Below are 22,169 nucleotides of genomic sequence, written 5' to 3'. Positions count from 1 at the left end.
GGTGAGAATTAAGTAGAAAAAAGGAACATACATGTACATGCAAGGGTATACAAGGACATCAGTCGATCCGGAGAGCCACTCCCCTCCAGTCCCATTGCTTCGAGGTGATTATTGATAACCCTTGCATGGTGATGTAGTCAAGTTGAAGTTCCAGTGAAGGTGGTTGGTGGTTGTAAATCATTCGAATCCAAACATGCGGGATCCAAGCTGTGGCTCAACTTTGCTCATAAGGATTGAGGCTTAAGCGAAGTGGCATCATAATAAGAAAACAAGACTCTAGCCACTTTCCCGCTCACTTGGTTAGGTGCGGATAGGTCTCACATTGAACGTCAAGTGGCTCCCCATTTAGGAAGTCGGAACGAAGTGTTTATTATTTTGAATTCCCAAAGAATTGCATCTTTTGCTTTTTCGTATCTCATAGAGTCTCCGTGACCTTTGTCTCCTTTCTTTTCCCCTCTCCTTTCCGGATTCTATCATGCGGACCCGAAAGAGCTCTTCCGGAAACCCGAGTCGACCCTGGATTATCAAGCAACATCGTCGTTAAGGCAGTACTTTTACTATTAGAAGGGCTTCTGATAAGGCAGCTCCAGCGTGGGAGGACAAGGCTGTGTGTTCGGTCTTGCTTCTTTAAATTGCATTGCAGGGCGGCCTGCCTCGAGCCCGCAAGGCAATAGCATTGGTTGGTGTCAAAAATCTTGGGAATAGGAAAACCCGGGGAATTGGAATTGAGCGAGAGCTGCCGCGATTGGCGAATCTCGCACATGTGAATACTTACTCTTCCGGAATGTTTCGAGACAGAGATCTCTCTCCTATTTCTTTTTGGTCCGGATATCTGTTGCTCAGTACTGTACTTGGTAGCAATCACGGGCTTGTCTTGGCAATATTTCAAGGGCAACCAGAATGACGTTCATAGATCTGTCAACATCGTTGGTCCCAGACGGAATTTTGTGTGGGGGTTGAAAGAAAGAAAAAAAACCCTTGAATTGTACGACGGTACACGTTATACAGAGGGGGTTGAAGGAGGCTCTGTTTACGAATTCGATGCTGATTACACTCGGAACTAGGCTTGTCATTGGATTTTTGTCCGGTGTGAGCAGGAAACCCTGCGATTAGTACCTACAGTAGATCCTCGACAAACGTTCTCAGGAACCGGACCTTTCGACGCGTTAACGGCGTGTGGGGGGATTTCTTTTGCTGTCCAAGAAGGAAAAAGAAAGGAAATGAGAAAAAGAAAAGAATTTGAACCACCTCAAACAGAACAGAGAAAAAAAAACATCAAAGCTAATCATAGATAACTGTGAAGATCGGAAAAACCTTTTCCTTGGGGTTTCTTACCGCCATGTCATCAGTCATGTGAGGTAGCCTTCCGACATCGCATCAAGGACGATGGTTATCAAAGTCACATCCACCGTAAAGATCCGGCGAAGGAGGGTTCAGATTGTAACTTATTTCACTCTCAGCTGGAATGACTTCACCTTCAGCCTTACTATCGGCAAGCTACCACACAGTAACGCACTTATGTACTCTAGTCCCTACGAGTTCAGTCTCACATACAACACTTAGCAACTTCTAGAACCGGCACTATAGCCCGGGAAATAGGTATCGGACTTTAGCCCTGTGCAATTAGAAACAAAAACGAGAGTGGTATTCTTTTTACTCATGTGTCATTCAATGCCAGTTGTCAATCGATAAGTGTACAACTGTTCGAGTTGGCATATTGATGATGTTTTTTAAATAAGGGATTTAAGGAAAGCATGGGCCATGAGGAGTCAATAGTGATATCAAACGGCTATCGTATTTAGATTCCGTTGGGATTGATATGTCTCGTTGAGGGCGGATTAGAATCGATCCTGCATTGGTTATGTGCAAAAGTCTTACTCTCAGTAAGGGTAGCCTGAAGATCTATCTAAAATTTGAGAATATTGTTTGATTGTAAGATTGCACGCGAATGCAAGGTAATTAAAAGAGTTGAATAGGGCTTCTGAATAGGGCTTCCATGGTTCACTACAATTAGTTAAAAAAAGAAAATATGCTTCGATAGACGAAAAAAGCTCTAGACATTCGTAACTGCGCGTTTTGGCCTGCTCCATATTGCTTTGTTAAAAAAACGTCATCAGGAACAAATGAATCACGAGCCTCAAAGATTATGTATGGTAGATACTTACCTACTTTATTGAGAGGTTTGTAGCGACAAGGAAGGTCCGCAAGCACGGGCCTGATCCGCGGCGAGTTACGCTGTCCCTTGAACTGCGGGGTGCATCCTGTTGTGTACCTTGACGGGGGGTTCAGTTTGCTGGCCAAAATCACCATTTCTATTGCTGTCCATGTATGTGTGTCCTTGCGTAAGCGGCATTCAAGTACTCTAGAGTGTATGTTGTACATACATACTCGAGAAAGTAGATGTGTGGTTGTAGAGTAGTCTCGAACGCGGCCAGTATGGGAGGTTGATGTGCCTGTCAGACTGCTGCAGAAGACCCGACTCAGGTTTTCAATTCTGTAGGTACATGTAGGTACATTCCATGCAGGTTGTGACCTTCCACTGCTGTGTTCTGGTGGCCGCTCTTCCTCCCCTCTCCCCTTTTTTTTTATTTATTTGAATACGGAAGTACTTGACGACGGCTGTGACGAATCAAATCCTGTTATATGTTCCTGGATTAAGCAGATGCGGTTGGATGCACGCCGTGCTGCGTGACACCCCGCCTATGGTTCTTTCACACTTACCTACCCTCGTTCATTTCGGTACAAGATACCCTCCTAAAGTCTCAGAGAGGGAAGAAGAAAGGGAAGGATAGGTAAGGCAAGAAAAGGAGCAAAGGAGTGCCTAGGTCTAGGTCTAGGTCTAGGTATGTCGTCGATACAAACACTTTGGGCACTCTGTCTAAGATACCTTCTTACATACGTACAGTACCGTACATACTTCATACATACATACATACATACATACATATAGTATCAAACAAACGAGAGAACTACATACATGTAAAGGAGGGAATCAAGTAGAGTAGACATCCGGGCGACATAGGTATTGGGAAGTTTACAAGGACGTGAAGGCAACTACCCCCCAAAAGAGGAAGCATGTTTCAAATATTGGCACTGGCACCGCACAACGCCCCACGGTAACCCCCACGCCAGCACGCACCACCACCGTGAACCACGACCCAGCTCTGCGGGTTGGTGGTTACTCCTCAGGTCCAACACTTTTTTTTTTTACATATACTCGATGTCGCGGGCACGCGCACTCGTGTCGCCGCCCCTATGCCCCTCGTTCGCTCACTCACTCACTCACACTCTGTCACTCACTCACCGCTCATTTATCTGGTCCGACAGTTCGTTGCGAATCAGCTGTGGTCCGCTGCAGGGATACCGAAGTAAATAGATAGAAAAAGAAAAGATCAAGACAATCGGAGACAATAGGACCAGACTGCGTTCCAAAAGTACGGGTCAAATTTTGTACCTTCAGTAGTAGGGATCATACCGCTGGTATGTATGCTGTTCTGTCAGGCGTTTCGTTGAGTTTTGCTCTACTGTTGATGCTTTTGCTGTCGTCGTCGACCATGAACCCTTCTTTTTCACCACCCCTCCATTTCATCTCTACGCTCGTGACGTTTGTATGCCTCGGACGTTAGAGCCATCAAATTTTCTCTGCATCCCCACTGGCCAGGGCTTTTACTGGGTTGGCATGTCTCGGCGAAGGAGGCTTCGGACGTCAAGTGGATACCTTGCCTGAGGCTTCCATCCAAACCCTTTGAAGAAGTAAAGCAGGAGCCAATTGAAGTTCAAATGACATTGGCTCGTGCACTACCCTCTTCAAAGGTTTTGGATGGAAGGGGATGAGTGAATGGAAGGTAAGAGGGGGGAGGGGGGCGTTGAAGGGGTCCTAGGTGAGAGGATCAATAGTTAGCTCGCCTCATCAAGCAGGGCTCACACCAAAGAGCTCATCATACATACAGATTCCCTCTCAAGCCTCCACCCCCCTCTAGTCTTCTTCATCTACCTACTATTATTTAAAGTCAATCAGTCCCCTTCTCATTCAGACTTACTCCCTCATCATACATTGTCTATAACTACCACTGCTTCGTCTCCCCTCAGCGACCAGCTTCAATCACTCATCATCATCAAGAGCTTTTTATATCACACAGGATCAATCTTCTCGTCCATATATCACTGAAAACGTCAATTATTAAATGCCTCACACCAACGAGCTCTCCTCCTCTCTCGAAACAAACGAAATGACTTCTGCTTTGAGCGGTTTGGCTCTTCACAGTGAAGCCGGCGCTCCTCACGTTGCTAGCAGTGGGCGCCACGGGAACGTCTCAAATGTTCACAACAAGAGTGGGTATTCAGCCTTGTGCTCAAACACCAAAACTAGCGGAAGTGGAAACTTCCAGTCTTGTACCGACCGCCCCCTTCGTGCAGGAATTTACGCCCCGACACCCGCCTTCTTTGACCCCACCACCGAAGAGCTCGACGTCCCTACAACTCGAAAGCATGCAGTCCGTCTTGCACAAGGCGGAATTGTTGGACTCGTTACCCAGGGTTCTAATGGAGAAGCAGTACACCTAAGTCATGCGGAGCGGAGAATTGTTACTGCGGCAACTCGCGAGGCTTTGGATGATGCTGGCTTTAGGGATATGCCCGTGATCGTTGGATGTGGCGCGCAATCCGTCCGTGAAACAATCGAGCTATGCCACGACGCTCTGGTCTCTGGTGGTGACTATGCCATGATCCTCCCGCCTTCGTACTACAAGTCCCTCTACACGGCCCAGTCGCAATTCGAATTTTTTACCACTGTCGCCAATGAATCCCCAGTTCCCATCCTGATCTATAACTACCCTGGCGCCGTTTCGGGCATTGATCTTGATTCGGACGTTGTCACCAAGCTCTCAAAACATCCTAATATCGTCGGATGTAAGCTCACTTGCGGCAACACTGGAAAGCTTGGGAGAGTCGCAAATGCAGCGCCAAGCGGGTTCATGACTCTTGGCGGATCGTCAGACTTCACTTTGCAAACCTTGATCGCTGGCGGCAAGGGTGTCATTGGCGGACTCGTGAACATCGCGCCAAGAGCTTGCGTTGACGTCTTCAATCTCTACGCTGCCGGCAGAATGGACGAGGCGGAGAAGATGCAAGCGGTAGTCGGAAGAGGTGATTGGGGCGCAATCAAGGGAGGTGTTGTTGGGACGAAGGCTTGTCTGCAAGCCCACTTCGGATACGGAGGATACGGGCGGGCACCACTTCCTCGACCAAGTGCGGAGAGAGCTGCGGAGTATAAGGCCGACTTTGAAGAGTTGTTGCTACTCGAAGAGTTTTTGTGCAACGGTAGCCGCGAGGAGGACATCCATTACGACAAGAAGAACGAGTACCCGCAGCTCGTTGATCTTGAACGTATGCTTATCTAAGTAGGCATTAGTTGGGTTTTTGGGTATTTATTGAAACAACTTGGTTTCGTGGTATCTATTTCCTTTCGGTGTTCATAGCTTTTTGGGAGTTCTTCACGAGTTTCTTTTTATTTGGTTCGGGGGTTGCATATGCCTACGGTGGCTGGTTGGTTGGGGTATCATGAAGTGTAGGTGCGGACGGGATAGCCGCTAGATATGGTCCGCGACACTTCATGCAGGATTTCACTTTTTTCGTTTTTACTTTTTCCGTTTCTGAAGTTTGTTCTTGGGGGTGTTTCTTTTTGGTTACGATGTGCAGTTTCTTGGTCATGCATTTGTTTGTTTGTTTGTTTCCTTGGAGCCGGATGGATGAAATTGGGGTTTGATATGCCAATAAGAATTTCGGTTGATTCGTTTTTGACACAATTCATAAGTTCGGATGAACTTTCACGTGACTGCTCTCCAATTCGTAGTGATCTAACCAACATTTGATCAATTGAATAATGCGAATATAAGCTTGAACCCAGAACACACACCGATAAGTGGTGTGCGTGATTGACCTCCGTCTTATCAATTGCAAGTCTATAGCTATAAATAACTTTCAAGATTTTCTATCATTTCTCCTAAGCTAACATAATAAACCCCCAATTTCGAGAATTATATTTAAGTATTGAGAAATAACTTCTGGCTGTCTGTGATATTACTCTGGTAATCGTCAATGAATGTTCCAACATGAACGACTAATTAAATAGTTGAATAAATATCTATTGATAAAGTTCAGTACATGGCCCACCACCCTTCCTCCGTAGTTATTAAACTAGCCAATTCTAGTGAATTCATCCGGGTATATACGTATATTCTCAGGATTTAGAGATCGGGTGATATGATCGATTGACGGCGATATCTTAATTCTCGGCAGCGCAAATCCAAAAGAAAAAGAAAAAAAAGAAACAAGTCCTTGGAAAAAAGGGAATAGACGGAGAGAGAGAAAAAAAAACAGGAAGCTCGGGAGTGAAGAAGATTCCCGACGGTTAGGCGTGACATGTACATGCATGCACTCAATACTCGTAACTTCCTGACGTTTTTGAACGCGACTGATATTGCATACCATACAAAAATACGCCAAGACCCTGATTTTGGGTGTGTGCAATAGTGGCCCAGTCCAAAAACGCCAGGAAACTACGAGTACAATATGTACATGTACTTACATGTATATAAGCTTAGCTCAAGCTAATTAAAGAGTAGTTACTGTAGGGCTAGCTGTTCAGGGAATAATAGAAGATTGGGTTACCCTGTCCGCTGCCCCCGCGGGATGTCTGTTTTTTTTCTCCGCAGGGCAGGGTACCGGGTCCCTCTTTCAGGAAATCCTATCCTCACTGCCTCCCACTCATCGATTATCGTGAAGAAAAGCACAAAACCTGAGCTCGAGACATGACAGAGAGACGAATGGTAAAAGTGAGGAAGAAGCAAAACAGCTATCATGGCGCAAATATGGCATAATTGCATACGTCTAGCCAGGTAGAGAGTACTTATATGTACGTAGGTATATATGTAGCTGGCACTCTACCTAGCTACAGTAGCTAACGTATAACTGTTTACTTAGCTAGCTAGGTACTCGTGCACTTACCTACCATTACCTACTAGAAATTTTTAACTAGAGTACTCGCGGTAGGCATGAAGAACCTGAACATCGTTTTTCTGGTAGCAACCACTTTGACCCCTGCTAGCGCGTTTTTATGTTCAGGTTCTTGTTACCTGCCCCGAGTACCTTTCAACGTTGACACTCCTTTGCATGTGTCGGCTGGTGGTGCCCTTTTTTTACTTTTTCTTTTTCTTTTTCCTTTACGTTGTGTCGATGATACAGCGCAGACGTGCGGTCCTCGGCCTTCTATGATCAGCCTCAGCGGAACCTCTCCGCACCATCCACCAATTGCCGAGATCCATCCGTTCCCCACGTTCACATTAATTGCCGGTCGGAGAACCCGGAGAATCTACCTTCGCGGTTTTGCATACCTATGTGCTTCTTTCCAAGCCACGATTACTAATGGTATGGTCTGTCGTTGTGGTACAAGCTAATAATATATCGTTTTTGGACTTAGCGCGAGGGATGGTATATAATTCTTGGCAATGTTAGATTTGAAAATGTTGTAGCGGTTGAAACAGTTAGCTAGGGTTACATGCTAGGGCTAGAAAATTAAGTTTGAGAAGCTACATGTAGGTACATGTTTGAAATTCAGAACATGTTCTAAGAACAACGTCTACGAATTACCCATCAGCCTTCCCCATCCTTCGATCATCTTATGGACACCTTCCATCTTCACCACCGCTAAGTGGTATCTTAGAACGGGCTTAATACATTAACACATTCTTTCAGCTGTGTACAAGTACCTTTTGCTATCATGTCATCGATCATGCTCACGCCATACGGCAAGTTAGCGAGAACCGGATCTCTCATGCTGCCACTAGTAGTGGCAGCCTACCCAATGACCAATGAATCTGGTAATCTTCTAGAACTTTGTCGAGAGGTCTCGTTTAGAAAGCCCAGATGTGTCACATTTAGATAGGACTTCAGTCTTTGTGTTTGAAGGGAAGGGAAATAATCGACACGACCGATATCAGCCGGAAAGCTCTCACAGAGGCTCTGCTTTCTTGTCCCACGAGTGAGTGGATGTAAACATTTCTCTTGACAAATTTTATTACAAGTAGTCTGATTATTCTATGCGGTTTCGGTTCTTTTTCCACGTGGGTTATGTGCTTGGCGGGGTAGGGCTCTTTTAACTTGGTGGGCTTGAATAGGTGAATGTTAGGTATAACGTAAATTTACCTATGCCTACGCTGAAGGCGTTGAAAAACACATCTCTCTTCCTCGGATTGCGGGGAAGTTTAGGACTTAAGAGGGACGAACAATTTCAGGTTATCCAAATATACAGCATGTACGCCTGTCTGTGGTGCGTACGCTGTAGGATTTGAATACTGACCGATCAAGAGATGCAAGGTCCACAAAATCGCGCAACAAAATTCACGTTCTCAAACCAGTCAGCCAGTGAATTCGATGCCCGCAATGACACTTTGCAGTGCCAAATGGCAACTAACTACCCGTGCAGTAGAGCGGCGGCCTCTTGTTACGTTCTCATATGAGGTGATGCTCCATCAACTGCATTCGTTTGGCCGCTGTGGGACTTTTTTTCTCTCTACTCTGACTGCTGTCAGGGGCGAGCTCTCCACTACGTCAGTCCTGGTTGGGTTGGAAAAGAGGCTACAAAAAATGATACCCTGCTTTATCGCCGCACGTACGTTTATGAGTCCGAGGTAACTAAAGCTCGCTAATGGCATCTGTCTTTGGTGTGAAACCACCGAAGAGGTAGAAAGTCGGTCTCATTTACCTCCTTAGCATCTCGAGTCAATACTTTGTCACCAGATCTATCTCGTGGACCGCGCGAGCCTGTGCTCAACTGGGATTTTACCCCACAACAATCCCATTGGAAGCCTTACAACATTGTCCAAGTCCTCGGATAGTTTCTTGTGCCCCCGGCCTTCTAGAGTACCATGAAGGTATCACTGTCGACGTCTCCTTGCATGCAGTCAACCCCGCATTGGTCGTGTTTTGTACATTAAATTTTTTTGCACGCGAGCACTTCCTTCACACAGACTTTGAGAAAAACAGTGGGTTAGTTACCCTAGACTGCCGATTGGTTGCATACGATATCGTGAACGGTCTTTTGTTTGTGTTTGATGTGCGTGTCAATGATGCACATACATATGTATGTACAGATCCCCCTCCTCGCTCGAGAGACATTGTAACAGATCTTCACCGCTATTCAAAAAAACGTAAAATAAATTCATTTAGCGAAGGGGAAAAATAAAAAAAATTGCTGTACTAACATACACTAAGAACATGCAAGCACTTATGTAGGCAAAGGTTTAGCATGTCGAAACAATGGATCAGAGGGGTCGAAGGGACCGCGTGATGTTTTGCTTTAACGAGAAGTACCTATTGTGTGCAGGAACGATCGTTATTCGCCAATCTTAACAGCAGCAGCATGCAGATCATGTTTCTTTTTTCCCTGAACGACACATGAGCCAGTGGACAAACGCATGTACCTCCCCACGCTAATTGGAACATCCTACAACAAAACCCATTCGCGAAGAAGGCAACAGCACTTTAAATTCTTAACCACCCATACAAATTCGGGGACGTGGCGGCGGGAAAATTATCATGCCCCCCCTCCGTTATTGGGACTCCGGCTCCTAGGGATCTTATAGGCTGGCTTCGACTGACAAGGATTCCACTCACCAATGCTACAGGAATCACCACGACACACCCGGTACCCATCATTACACGCCGGCGCGTCACTGTAGGGCCAAACGAGTGTTTAGCCGAAGGGGGTTCAGTAAAATAGAGTAGGTAATCAAACAATTAAACAAAATCAATAAATCATGCCACGGATTATCGATGTACATACATTTCCTATTACTCTTTACTTTCCTTTCTTTTGAGCTAAACAGCTGTGTACAGGTTTCTTTTCGCCTACAGGCCTGCCTATGCCCGCCGTACACATACTTCTTTCTCTTACTACATATACGGAATATCTCGAATCACGGGCCGGTACATACATACGCGGCGGAAGTCCTTTCCCCTCCTTTCCTCGTCTTCTTAGTGTGTTTTCGGTGAGTGGCAGTAAGTAGCCAGCAGCAGCAGTTGCGTAAGTATATGCGTCGGTGTCAGCGTGGATGATTCGGGTATTTGGATCATAATTACGGAATATCTAAGTTTTTCTTTAGGCACAGCACTTTCTGGCCCACATGCCCGCGTGTATGTGCGGGCTCCCCAGTTTTGAAAGTGCGGCCGGATATATCCCTGATCATGATCTGATCAAAGTTTCATCCATCACACTACTAACCCCTACAGTGCACCGACAGACTGGTAGCGAGGCGATCCCCCTTTTTTCCTAAAATAACATAGGTACCTAGTTACCATGGGTTTATACATCTAAACTCGTTGTGTATGATGTGTTTGTTACAGGTACTTTTTTTGTGAACGAGGGTATCAATGATAGGTTGTTGCCTTTTTTTGCTTTTATTCTTGGTAAAGCAGGGTAAAGTATCATTTCCGGTAGGTGGCTTCGGGCCGCATCAATATAGAAGCATGTTCTTATAGGCCCTGTTATGTCTATTGCTGGTGGCAATATGTAGGGTCCGGATCTAGCTAGCTAGCCCGAGTTGTCTTCAAGATCTGATGCTTTTGTCTGAATTGAGCGAGTCTTCGCTAGTCACAAAAGGGACCCTCATATACTCATGACCACAGATCCCTCGTGCTGCTACATGCGCAGGTCAGGTCCATAAAAAGAAAAGAGAGGAGGAGGAGGAGAAACCTTGTGCCTTGCCCGTCTTCGTCTGATTTTAAAAGATCCGTTTCAGACCCAGCCATCATATGTCACACCAATAACCTGCGTTAACCTCCGGCCAGATTGGATGGTCCGCGGAGAAAGGTGGGACGTTTTGGCCGGAGAGAGTAGAGTAGATTATTTCAGGAAAGATCTAGGTAGGGTAGCATCTTTAGATGACGGTGATGTTGATGATGCAGATTATGCAGACAATGCAGTCGAGTTTAATGCAGTTGTACTTGAAACTAGATGTATCAGTGACCGAGCCGTCCATATCGATCTCAAATTTTACCGTTCTTGAGATTCAAGTGCGGCTCAAAGAGAAGAGACGGATACGATACGTAGAATAGAATGTACATACGATCCATTGCCATTCACTTTAAGTGATTGGTAGCTTATAGTCACTCTTCGGTGAGAAACCCCCCTTCAACATTGATTATCACTCGCCCATTCACTTTTAGTGTAATTATCCGTACCGGGAGTCATCTAGATCGGATTTTGTGACACGTACCATTCATTTTTTTTTTTTTTTGTAGACAAAAACGTACAACAGTATCATTTCCTAGATACATACCTACTGCGATATCATGATATGATCGTTTGCAGTTCCGCTTGGGATATCACAAAGATTCCGAAGTGATGTCGATGCGATTGTGTTAAAATAGATTTCTAAGCAAGGAGATGAAACATTTTTGCGCAATAAACGCACATTTTCTGTCGGTCATCGAAACGGGCCACCCTCCCCCACTAGTATCGATACGGTGGTACCAAACCAGGTCGAATGAACATCAATTACCGGGCCGCGTCGTACAGGAAAAACATTCAGCACGTTGCACATAAACGGCAGAGAGCGAGGGAGAGATAGAGCAAGGCACGGCCTTCTCCACTGGGCAATGACATAGATTTCCTGTTTCGAAAAATCGGGACGTAAAAAAATATAAATCCATTTTTTACCCGATGAGATTCGATCGGCGATGATAATTGGAGTCTCAAGTGCATACTTTGTAACCTATGGTCTCAGGCCGTTTTCTACTAATTGAGCTGACGTACTACAAAGTCGTTTTTTAGCTGGAGACACTTGTTTGCAAGGACAAAACCGAATGGGTAAGTTGTTTCTGTGGTTTTGGATCGGTTCAATTAAAGTACATCCAGGGTATATTCAAGAAGTTGATTCTGCGGATTTATAATACAAGATCTAGTGACGAAGGAATTGTAAACTTGCCTACCTCTTAATCGCAGTCTCAACTAGCAACCGCTCGTGTTTATGAAGTTTTAAAGCCGCCGGTTTCATTCCACGATACTAGCACTACTCGCTACTTTGTCGGCGTTCAGACGAAACTCTGAGTCTGTGTACCGGAACCTTTTACGCATCTATCTTGGCAAGCATGTTTTCAGCGTTAACCTCTAAGAATCGTGTACGAGTAAGAGCTCACGACTTACATAATGCAAAACTGGTTTTAGCGTCTTTATGACCTGGTACTAATCAGCCCCATAATTGGTGACCCTCTAGCCTTCCTTATATGTATCAACTTAGATATCCGTACCAGTCTTCAAGGCTGTGACAATAGGTAATAAAATGCGATATAGAGGCAGTCATCATAGCGTATCACTCGATTTCCATAGAAACAAACACGTCACCCCACTACGCTAGCAATTGAGGCATTTGGTCATGTAGAACTTGTTGTTTCGTCTGTATGTGGGAGTAAAATTGAATATATCGTAGATGTGGTTTACTGGTATCGTGAATTTATCACCGGGGCTGACATTGTTGTTTTTGATGATGTGAGTCCAAACCGCACGCAGTCTTTGACTACATTATCGCCGATATTGTGACCTGAAACGTCTCACGGTGTATAATTAGCATTTAAACGTTTCTAACAATACCTTTACCGGTATCTATACTTTGAAAATGTTCATAAAGTTGCTGATCGACATATATTTACTTATGGGCCAATCAGCGAATAGGAGGAGTTTACTTCTGTCGGCTCCAGCCAGAAAAGTAGAGATTGGATTATGCTATAAAAGTAAAAGGTTTCAGTCTAGGCGGTAGTAAGCTTTGGCCCGAAAACATGTCCCTAGCCTTCTTGGTGGATTTTGCTGCGTCATTAGTATATATTGTTGAGATCTATATATTAATTATGCTTGAGGATAAGAGTTTTGGTTATGCATGCTGCGAATATAGTTCTAAGGTATTATGAAAGATATCTTGGACTAATTTACCTATTAATATTAACCTATATATCCTTTCACGATCTTTTGGTGCCGCGCTTGAATACGTGCCCGAAATAACAGTGGTAGAAGGAAACAGAGAAGATATACCTTTCCTCCCGCTAGCCACTGTACAGGGGAAAATATCCAGGCGTCTCTTGCAATAGTAACATCTCAATAACTCAGTATAATACTCTGATTGCTCAAGCCGTTGGAGGAAATGTACCATTGCCTAGTTGAATTTCGACCTATCATTGCATGCAACGGTAGGATATTCAACTCTAATTGCTCAGCCTGCGTTTGGTAGGGAGATCCTTTTTTGACAATAAAAATATTCGAGATCGTTGGAGCGGTATTGAGTCTAGAGTCTGGACGCCCTTTAGCCGAAACTAGATTCGATTAGATAGTATGTGTGGTGTATATTCATAGAATATCACTCGGTTTGACATGCGTTACGTAAGTGTTGATTGATTGATTGATTTATTCCTGGTTCACATTAAGGGCCCGATTGAGGGATTTGATTGAATAATCCAGCTCACTGAGCGGAATAGTTTGCCTGGTATATTGATATGTTCATAGGAACTCAAATAAAAACCTATTAAATTCCAAAGCGCATAACGCATTTTTGCGGCCATGTTGTGGCGTCTGATATCATGGTCTATTAGAAATTAAAGTCAAGTCTAACAGGCCGTGATCGTAGAGTTTGATGATACTACTTACCAGATCACACTACTGTGGTCTTTTGGCCTTGGGTGGGAGCTTTGAGTCGATTATGCGTTTATTTAAAAAAAAAAAAAATGCGAATACTTTTCCTCTTGCCTCTAACTAGAAAAAATAGAGGAATTGGAGTAGATTCAGTAGGCTTGAGTGATAATTTGTCTGAGTATATATGCGGGTTGACAACCTATGTCATTCTGCTGATGTAGTGATACGGAAAAAGGGATACCCAACGGTCAATGATGTCGAGATTCTTCTGGCGAGGGATTCTCATATAGGAACTATGGTAAAGCTCTGTCTAGGAGGTTGTTATCCGCGTTATCCTGGTGGGGATCGCTTTGGCATTGAGATCGGTTATGGCGAGTGGTGGAAGTCGATTTGACCGAAGCTTTGGACCTAGTTTTCCGATGAAAGTGCAGCGCTATCAAGGTCCGACCTGGATAAGCAAAGCATCTGTAGAAATAAGCATCGTGTTTTATCAACAGTCTATTATAGAAATCATAATATAAGGTGGGTGAGATGTACATGTTGAGAGATGGTAGAGCTCGAGAGAGAGAGTACGCGGAGTGGGAGGGCGATGAGTATACATGAACTCAACCGTTTCACGTATACTCTGGGCAGGTGCGAACCTGAAAATGACTTCTGATGCTAAAGACTATGTAGCTTGCAGTAAGCACTTATTGCCCGCCCCGAGTACCTCAGTAAAGTTTAAAAGTCAGGGTGAGTACACGGAGCCTGCATGTACGTATACGTATACTTGATATACTTAGTACGCATGTGCACGTGTATATAAAGTTATGTATAGCTATGTACTTACATATGGCACCATACATGGTCCTGTATACAGCATCTCATCACCTATATGTACTAATCCTCCACATATCTGTCTACGCTACCCGGCAACTTATACAGGCGCCCGGGCCCACGTCACAGTTTACGAAATATACAATACCAAAAAATGGTATGGATTCGCTACGTTATTCCCGTTAATGCGCTAGTAGTGTGGTCCATGAGCCGGCTCGAGTCGAGTCGAAATATAAGCTCGAGCTGGCCCGGCTCCTGGGAGACAGAGGCGCGCAAGGCTCGAGCTTTGGTGACAGGCTCGTAGACTGGCTCGAGCCGGTAGTCAATGATATAAAAAACAGGTTATCCTTGCACCAAGTGTAGCAAAATGGCAGTTATATGTCTCGTTTCATGGATTAATACTGTGAGAAGGAATTAATTGGTTAACTGAGCATTGGAGTGAGTAGAAATCTCCTTTTTGCTTCTTTCATAACTTCTGGAGCAGTCCAAAGCAAATAAATTGAGCTCGAGCCTAAGCTCGAGCCTTAGAGAAAACGGCTCAAGCCGGCTCAGGCTTTCTGGAGGGTAAGGCTCACTGGGCTCAAGCCGAAAGCTCGAGCCTAAAGCTCGAGCTGGCTCGGCTCATGGACCACACTATGCGCTAGTAATGCAGCAATACGGCATTACCGTATTATTCACTAAATCCCGTAGCCATACAGTACTGATTTCACCTCGTTTTTTTGCACTTTAGCTCGTGATTTTAGAGCTTTAATCCTAGGATGCACACACACCATTAATAATATTACTTAAATCCTTAAATCCTTAAATCGTACGTAACTTAGCCCATGTTGAATGAGATTTTTTAATTACTTCATACATGTATTTATGCTTACTTGATATATAGCGCCAGTACTGTACTTAAGGTGGTGTACGTATGGTGAGGACGTAAGATGACTTGAAGAGGGGAGCCTAGAAGATTGTCATGTCATCGACGTCGTCATTGACACCACCCTAAGGACCCTCTCGCCAAGGCGAGCTGTCAACGCCAGTTTGAAACCGTGTAGTACCTGGATTGGCTTGGCGCGCCGTCTATCTACGGTTTCAAAGAGAAAGTGTAAAATATATATGAATCAATTCATTGTTAATTCGAGCGGCCACCACTAGCTACAGCGATAGACCTATACATGTACATTCTGGTTTACAACCTCGATGGATAGCTCCGCAAAGCATGAGAGCTCTAGATACACCTCTCAAAGCGCGCTCTTTTCAGTACTTCGAAGTTGAATGCTGGTTTTATGTCCTATCTTACGCGTTGAGGCTGTGCATATGTCTTGGCAATGGCTGAGTCATGGAAGCTCAGAAGTGGCTCCAGTACCTAACCTTATCCGGTCTCCCCATTCGGCCATCTATCCCCGGAATCACCGCCCATCACAGATCACAAATCACTCCTCTGTCTTAACCAGCTCCAGTCCTCATCTCCAAGTACCCTTTCTTGGTCCTTTCACTTTCAACGTCTACTGTCTGCATTCCGCGCATTCTATCATCACCCTCCATCAGGCTTAAAGTCCGCGAATTCAACCCCTCATCCCTCCCCCGCGCTTGCTCCCCCCGCCCCCTGATTGATGGTATGCATTCCCAACTTCTTCCATGGACGAGATAGAGCTCACGAATATACTGACAAATATTCTCTTGTTTAGGCCGTAACTAAACGCGCAGGCCGTAAGGCTAAGAATAAGGACGATGCCCCTTCCGGCTCCTCCGGTGGGAAACAGAAGGTTAAGAAGGCGGTCTTCGAAACTCAAAAGAAGAAGGAAGTAGGGGTTACAGATCTTACACTCATATCAAAGATATCGAACGAAGCCATAAATGAGAATTTGAAGAAGAGATTCGATAATCGTGAGATCTATGTAAGTTAGCTCTTCAGGGTAGGTCTACCGGAGCTTTGCTAATAATGCAATCAGACATATATCGGTCATGTGCTCATCTCTGTCAATCCTTTCAGAGACCTCGGAATCTATACCGATGAGGTACTTTCAAGCTATCGGGGGAAGAATCGGCTCGAGGTGCCGCCGCATGTGTTTGCTGTTGCGGAGAGTGCGTATTACAACATGAATGGATACAAGGAGAGTCAGTGTATTATTATTTCTGGCGAATCGGGTGCTGGTAAGACGGAAGCGGCAAAGCGGATTATGCAGTATATCGCTGCAGCGTCTTCGACATCATCGACCACTATTCAGGAGATCAAAGATATGGTCTTAGCTACCAACCCGCTTTTGGAATCATTCGGGTGCGCCAAGACTCTACGGAACAATAATTCTAGTAGACATGGGAAATATTTGGAGATTCAATTCAATGACCAAGGAGAGCCGGTAGGAGCGAACATTACGAATTATTTATTAGAAAAGAATCGAGTTGTTGGACAGATCAAAGATGAAAGAAATTTTCATATTTTTTACCAATACACAAAGGCGGCCCCTCAGACATACAGAGGTGAGTTCAATCTGGTATCTAGGGGGCAAAATGAGAGAGTAATGCCGGGCTGATTTTATCTCGCCGAGAATAGAAACCTTTGGGATTCAGACCCCTGATACCTACTTATACACCTCTAAATCAAAGTGCCTCGATGTACCCGGGATTGACGATATTGCGGAATTTGCGGATACCATGAACGCTATGCGAGTAATTGGTCTTTCACAGGAAGAACAAGACAATATTTTCCGTATGCTCTCAGTTATTTTATGGTTGGGCAACATCCAGTTTGTTGAGGACGAGCAAGGCAATGGAGCAATTTCGGACTCCAGCGTTACGGATTTTGTCGCCTATCTATTGGAGGCAGATGGACCGGCCGTACATAAAGCCCTGACTATTAGAATGATGGAAACTGGGGGAAGGGGCGGAAGAAGAGGATCGGTTTACGAGGTGCCTCTCAATGTGACTCAAGCGACAGCTGTGCGAGATGCCCTCGGAAAGGCTATCTACAATAACTTATTTGAATGGATTGTAGACCGTGTCAATCTCTCGATGAGGACCCGCGGGCCTGTCGCTCATACGATAGGAATTCTTGATATCTACGGATTCGAAATTTTTGAGAATAATTCGTTCGAGCAGATTTGCATCAACTACGTCAATGAGAAATTGCAACAAATTTTTATCCAACTCACCCTACGGACAGAGCAAGAGGAATATGCAAGGGAGCAAATTACCTGGACCCCCATCAAGTATTTTGACAACAAGATTGTTTGTGATTTGATTGAGGAGAAACGACCACCCGGAGTATTTGCTGCATTAAATGACGCCTGTGCAACGGCACATGCCGATCCTACGGCTGCAGATGGAACCTTTGTCCAGAGGCTCAACGCGTTGTCTTCCAACGCACACTTTGAAAACCGCCAAGGACAATTCCTCATCAAGCACTATGCTGGAGATGTCATGTACACTGTTGCCGGGATGACCGAGAAGAACAAAGACCAATTGTTGAAAGATCTTTTGGATCTAGTAGGAGGAAGTAGCAATGGCTTCCTAAAAACAATTTTCCCTGATCAGATCGACCGAGACTCAAAGAGAAGGCCTCCGACAGCAAGCGACAAGATTAAATTATCCGCAAATGACCTTGTGACCACGTTGATGAAAGCTCAACCTAGTTATATCCGAACTATCAAACCCAACCAAAACAAGAGTCCCACGGAATATGATACCCCAGCTGTTTTGCATCAAGTCAAGTATCTAGGTCTACAGGAGAACGTCCGTATTCGACGAGCAGGTTTTGCTTACAGGCAGACATTCGAGAAATTCGTTGAACGGTTCTATCTATTGTCTCCCAAGACCTCATATGCTGGTGACTACACATGGACAGGCGACGCCAAGTCCGGTACGATGCAGATTCTCAAGGATACCTCCATTCCAAAAGAGGAGTATCAAATGGGAGTGACGAAGGCATTTATCAAGACCCCCGAAACGTTGTTTGCTCTTGAAACCATGAGGGACCGGTACTGGCATAATATGGCCATCAGGATTCAACGAGCATGGAGGAACTATCTCCGGTACAGAGCCGAGTGCGCAACGAGAATCCAAAGGGCTTGGAGGAAGAAGAGGGGCGGGGAGGCTTTTTTGAAAGTCAGAGACGAAGGCCATAGGATTCTTGCAGGAAGGAAAGAGAGGAGGAGGATGAGTCTGCTGGGAAGCAGAAGGTTTATGGGCGATTACCTAGGTATTGGAAACAAAGGAGGGCCAGGTGAGATGATCAGAAATTCTGTTGGCATCAGTGCAAATGAGCTCGTCTTGTTCAGCTGCAGAGGCGAGCTTCTGGTTTCGAAACTAGGAAGGAGTAGTAAACCAAGCCCGAGGATGATTGTTATGGTAAGCCTACTATGAATAATGCATAGAATCATTCCCGCTGACCTTTCATGAAAAAGACGAATAGAGCCATTTACATTATCCTCCAGGCAATGGTAAATGGTCAACTGTCTATTACCGCAGAAAGGACCGTTGTCTTGAGCTCCATCAAATTCGTTGGCATGTCAAACCTATGTGATGACTGGTTCTCACTTGGAGTCGGCTCGCCCCAAGAAGCGGATCCACTCCTATCTTGCATCTTCAAGACGGAGTTCGTAACGCACTTACGAACCGCTATGCCCGGTGGTGTCGATGTACGGGTTGGGCCTACGATAGAGTATTCGAAAAAGCCGGGCAAATTAGCAGTCGTCAAGACTGTCAAGGATCCTAGCGTGCAACGAGGGGATCTGTACAAGAGTAGTACCATTCACGTAGGGCCTGGGGAACCGCCAAGTAGCATCTCAAAAGCTACACCAAAGGGTCGACCTGTTGCTGCTAAACCGATTACAAAGGGTGGGCTACTGAAGCCTGGCGGGCCAAAGACAGGTGCCCACGCAGGCAGATCTGTCCCACGAGCCCAAAAGCCTGTCGAACCACAGCCCAGTGCTAGTTCGCAACCGGCAGCTCATCCAGTACCTCACCCAGTTGCAGCGATCATCAGTAACAGCAACAAAGAAAGCCATACTCGACAGCGGTCTACCCACTCTATCCGCGCACCGCCGCCGCCGCCGCCGCCTCCGGTTTCAGAAGAACCGACATGCAAGGCAATGTATGACTTTCAAGGGCAGTCCGCTCGGGAGCTGTCCCTTGCTAAAAATGATGTCGTTATTATCATTTCGAAGGGAGAGGAAGGATGGTGGCTTGTTAAGAGAATGACTGGTGCAGAGCAAGGTTGGGCACCAGCTGCATACCTTGAAGAGTTACCAAGAGCTCCCCCACCAGCTGTCAGTAGAGCAGTTCCACCACCGCCACCAATAAATGGAAGAAATAGCCCTGTCCCACCCAGCAAAGCTAAAAAGCCGGCGCCTCCCGCACCGCCGGCAAAGCGACCAAACGTTTCCAGGAAGCCACCTGTAACAGAAGGAGCGGATAGATCGAGTTTGACAGGTAGTACGGCTAGTGGGAGCAGTGGGGCTGGGAGCTCTACCACAAGTTTCGCGGGAGGATTAGCCCAAGCTGTAAGTTCTTTTGCTCTTTTCACCATGGGATTTCTGCTAATATTAGTGTTTATTCTAGTTGATGGATAGACAGCAAGCAATGCGAGGGAAGAAGGACGACGATGATGATTGGTAGACGATAAACGATAGACTGGAGAAGGGTTAGTTTCTTTGGTTTTGTTGGATGGGTGCGAAGCATGCAGAGTGGTAATCGTAAACTTTGATTTTCTACGCATTGTTTTATTCTTTTATTTCTACTAGTACTTTGCCTTGTCCTTTAGATAAAAGTGATGACGCTCGATGTTTATTTTTCATTTTATTTTATCCAGCTGCGTGTTTCTTTTCATGTGTTGATATAGAATTGCGGGAATGACTGATTTAGAGCGTGCCGTGGGGGGTGAGCACCTGCACGAATATGTGCGGGTAGGACAGAAAGAGATGGTGTAAATGCGCAGATAAGAATGGATGTTTTTAACACACGAGTGCTCTTTCCATGGTTTCGCTTCCAGCTTTCTGCCGCACACAAAGCCAATACCCTACCTCATACGCCCCATAAGAAGGAGCATTACCAACCAGCACACTACAAAAAAGTACATCCATCCCGACGGCCATCACCAAACCACAACCGCCACCCGAGTGACCACCCATGACCCTCCACTAAAACTATGTTCTCATCAAGTCTCCGCACCCGCGCCCCCTGGACCCTCATCACCCCATCGCTGCTCCAAAGCAACATAGTCGAATCCCCCACCCTCGCGCACACCACCACCACCGACATCGCATTCCCCAGCGGGCTCTCAGTGCTCCTCACAACCGACGACGACAACCCCACAGCCACAGCCACGAGGGTCGAAAGGGCGCTGCAAACGGCAACCACGGTGGTGGTGGTGTTCCTGGGGAGTGGCGTGTGGGGGTTTCAGCTACTGTGGGTCGTCCGCAGAGTGGATGCCTTGAGAGTGGCTGCTGATGTGGTGGGGTGTTATGCGGCGTAGGCTTGATCAGACTTTTAGAGAGGCGGTGTATGTGGTGCCGCTGTTTGCGGTGCTGGAGCTTCCTGGCGTGCTGGTCAGGCTGGTCGAGGATTATTCTGCGCCGTCGCCAGCTGGGCAGCCGGTAGTATTGCCCCGAACCTTTTATGGGGGGTGTGAGCAGTGGGATGTGGAGTAACGTAATGGCGGAGTAGGATGGGTGGACGCCTGCAAGGATGCTGTCGCTGATGGCGGTGGATGGGGGGTTGTTGTCGGTGCATTGTATGTGCATTCCCCGCTGTGACCTCCGCGGTTTTTATTTTTTTTATTTTATTTTTTTTTTCTTTTTTTTTTTTTTCCTGTGACCGGCTGATGAGGGAGAGGGATAGCGACGCTGGTGCTGCATTCGATGTTTTCGTCGCTGAGGGAGCTGGCGATGGGGGCGGATGTGGAGGCGCTGGAGGTGCTGGAGGGCGGGGAGGGGAGGGGGGTGGTGGAGTTCTTGGAGGTGGAGTTTGTGGTTGGTGGGTAGTGTGGCCATATATGGGGGGGAGCAAGGAGAACGGGGGGGGGTTTTCGATATGTAGCTACTACTGGGGGTGGGTAGGTATTCTAGATAGCTACAGAGAGCTACAGAGAGCTACATGTAGCTATTGCGTTTGATGGCGGGTAGCTTGGTTTACATACATGAGCTAGCACATGTATCTTTTCATATACGCAGCGCAAAATCACCGCATTGATTGGCAGCTCTATAATAATCATAACCCCCCCCGCCTCTGCGCCGATCAATAGCATCAGAAACCCCCCAGCCCAGCTATGAGCGTTCATTAGTCTAAAGCTACTAATACAGCAAGATGTATAAGCACATATAAAGTACATTTTTACATCACAGCCAACCAAGTAACGAAGTCCCCTCCCCGTAGCTACCCACCCAGGCCCGGCGGACACCAGTCGGGCCTACAAAAGCGACCGAGTGATACTCCATGATCCACCCTTACTAATCCCTTCCGTCTCCAAACTCCACGGCGCCGCATCTTACACCGCGCCCTACGCCTTGGTGACTTTACTTGTACATACACCGACCGCACCTTACACCATACACCGCACCCGCAACTCTACCGCGCACTGCACATCAACATCAACATTCAAACCGTAGCAGCACCGAGCTCAGCTTAACTACAATTCAACCCCCACAAACATCCATCCGTCATACCACTATATGCGTCCGTCCCGCCGCATCAC

General features: G+C 46.1%; 3 protein-coding genes across 3 annotated transcripts; all 3 read left to right on the top strand.

Annotated features, from left to right (window-relative positions):
- Positions 1 to 4,184: 4,184 nt before the first annotated feature.
- H6S33_001390 (uncharacterized protein) lies at positions 4,185 to 5,399 on the top strand (the record flags this gene model as incomplete). Its single annotated transcript, XM_044832762.1, has 1 exon — positions 4,185 to 5,399. The coding sequence occupies one exon, from the start codon at positions 4,185 to 4,187 to the stop codon at positions 5,397 to 5,399; it is 1,215 nt and encodes a 404-aa protein (XP_044694357.1).
- Positions 5,400 to 16,092: 10,693 nt separating this feature from the next.
- Positions 16,093 to 20,095, top strand: H6S33_001389 (uncharacterized protein; the record flags this gene model as incomplete). Its single annotated transcript, XM_044832761.1, has 6 exons — positions 16,093 to 16,095; positions 16,168 to 16,377; positions 16,432 to 16,960; positions 17,034 to 18,826; positions 18,883 to 19,980; positions 20,039 to 20,095. 6 exons carry the CDS (start codon positions 16,093 to 16,095, stop codon positions 20,093 to 20,095), a joined length of 3,690 nt encoding a protein of 1,229 aa, XP_044694356.1.
- A 529-nt stretch (positions 20,096 to 20,624) lies between these two features.
- H6S33_001388 (uncharacterized protein) lies at positions 20,625 to 21,459 on the top strand (the record flags this gene model as incomplete). The annotated part of the gene is made up of 4 exons (XM_044832760.1): positions 20,625 to 20,884; positions 20,952 to 21,072; positions 21,143 to 21,209; positions 21,317 to 21,459. The coding sequence occupies 4 exons, from the start codon at positions 20,625 to 20,627 to the stop codon at positions 21,457 to 21,459; spliced, it is 591 nt and encodes a 196-aa protein (XP_044694355.1).
- Between the last annotated feature and the right edge of the window lie 710 nt (positions 21,460 to 22,169).

Source organism: Morchella sextelata, assembly GCF_020137385.1.
Source record: "Morchella sextelata strain SCLS chromosome Unknown scls_10, whole genome shotgun sequence".
Lineage (NCBI taxonomy): Eukaryota > Fungi > Ascomycota > Pezizomycetes > Pezizales > Morchellaceae > Morchella > Morchella sextelata.
Note: the sequence above shows the minus strand (reverse complement) of the source record. Positions and strands in the feature narration are given on the sequence as shown.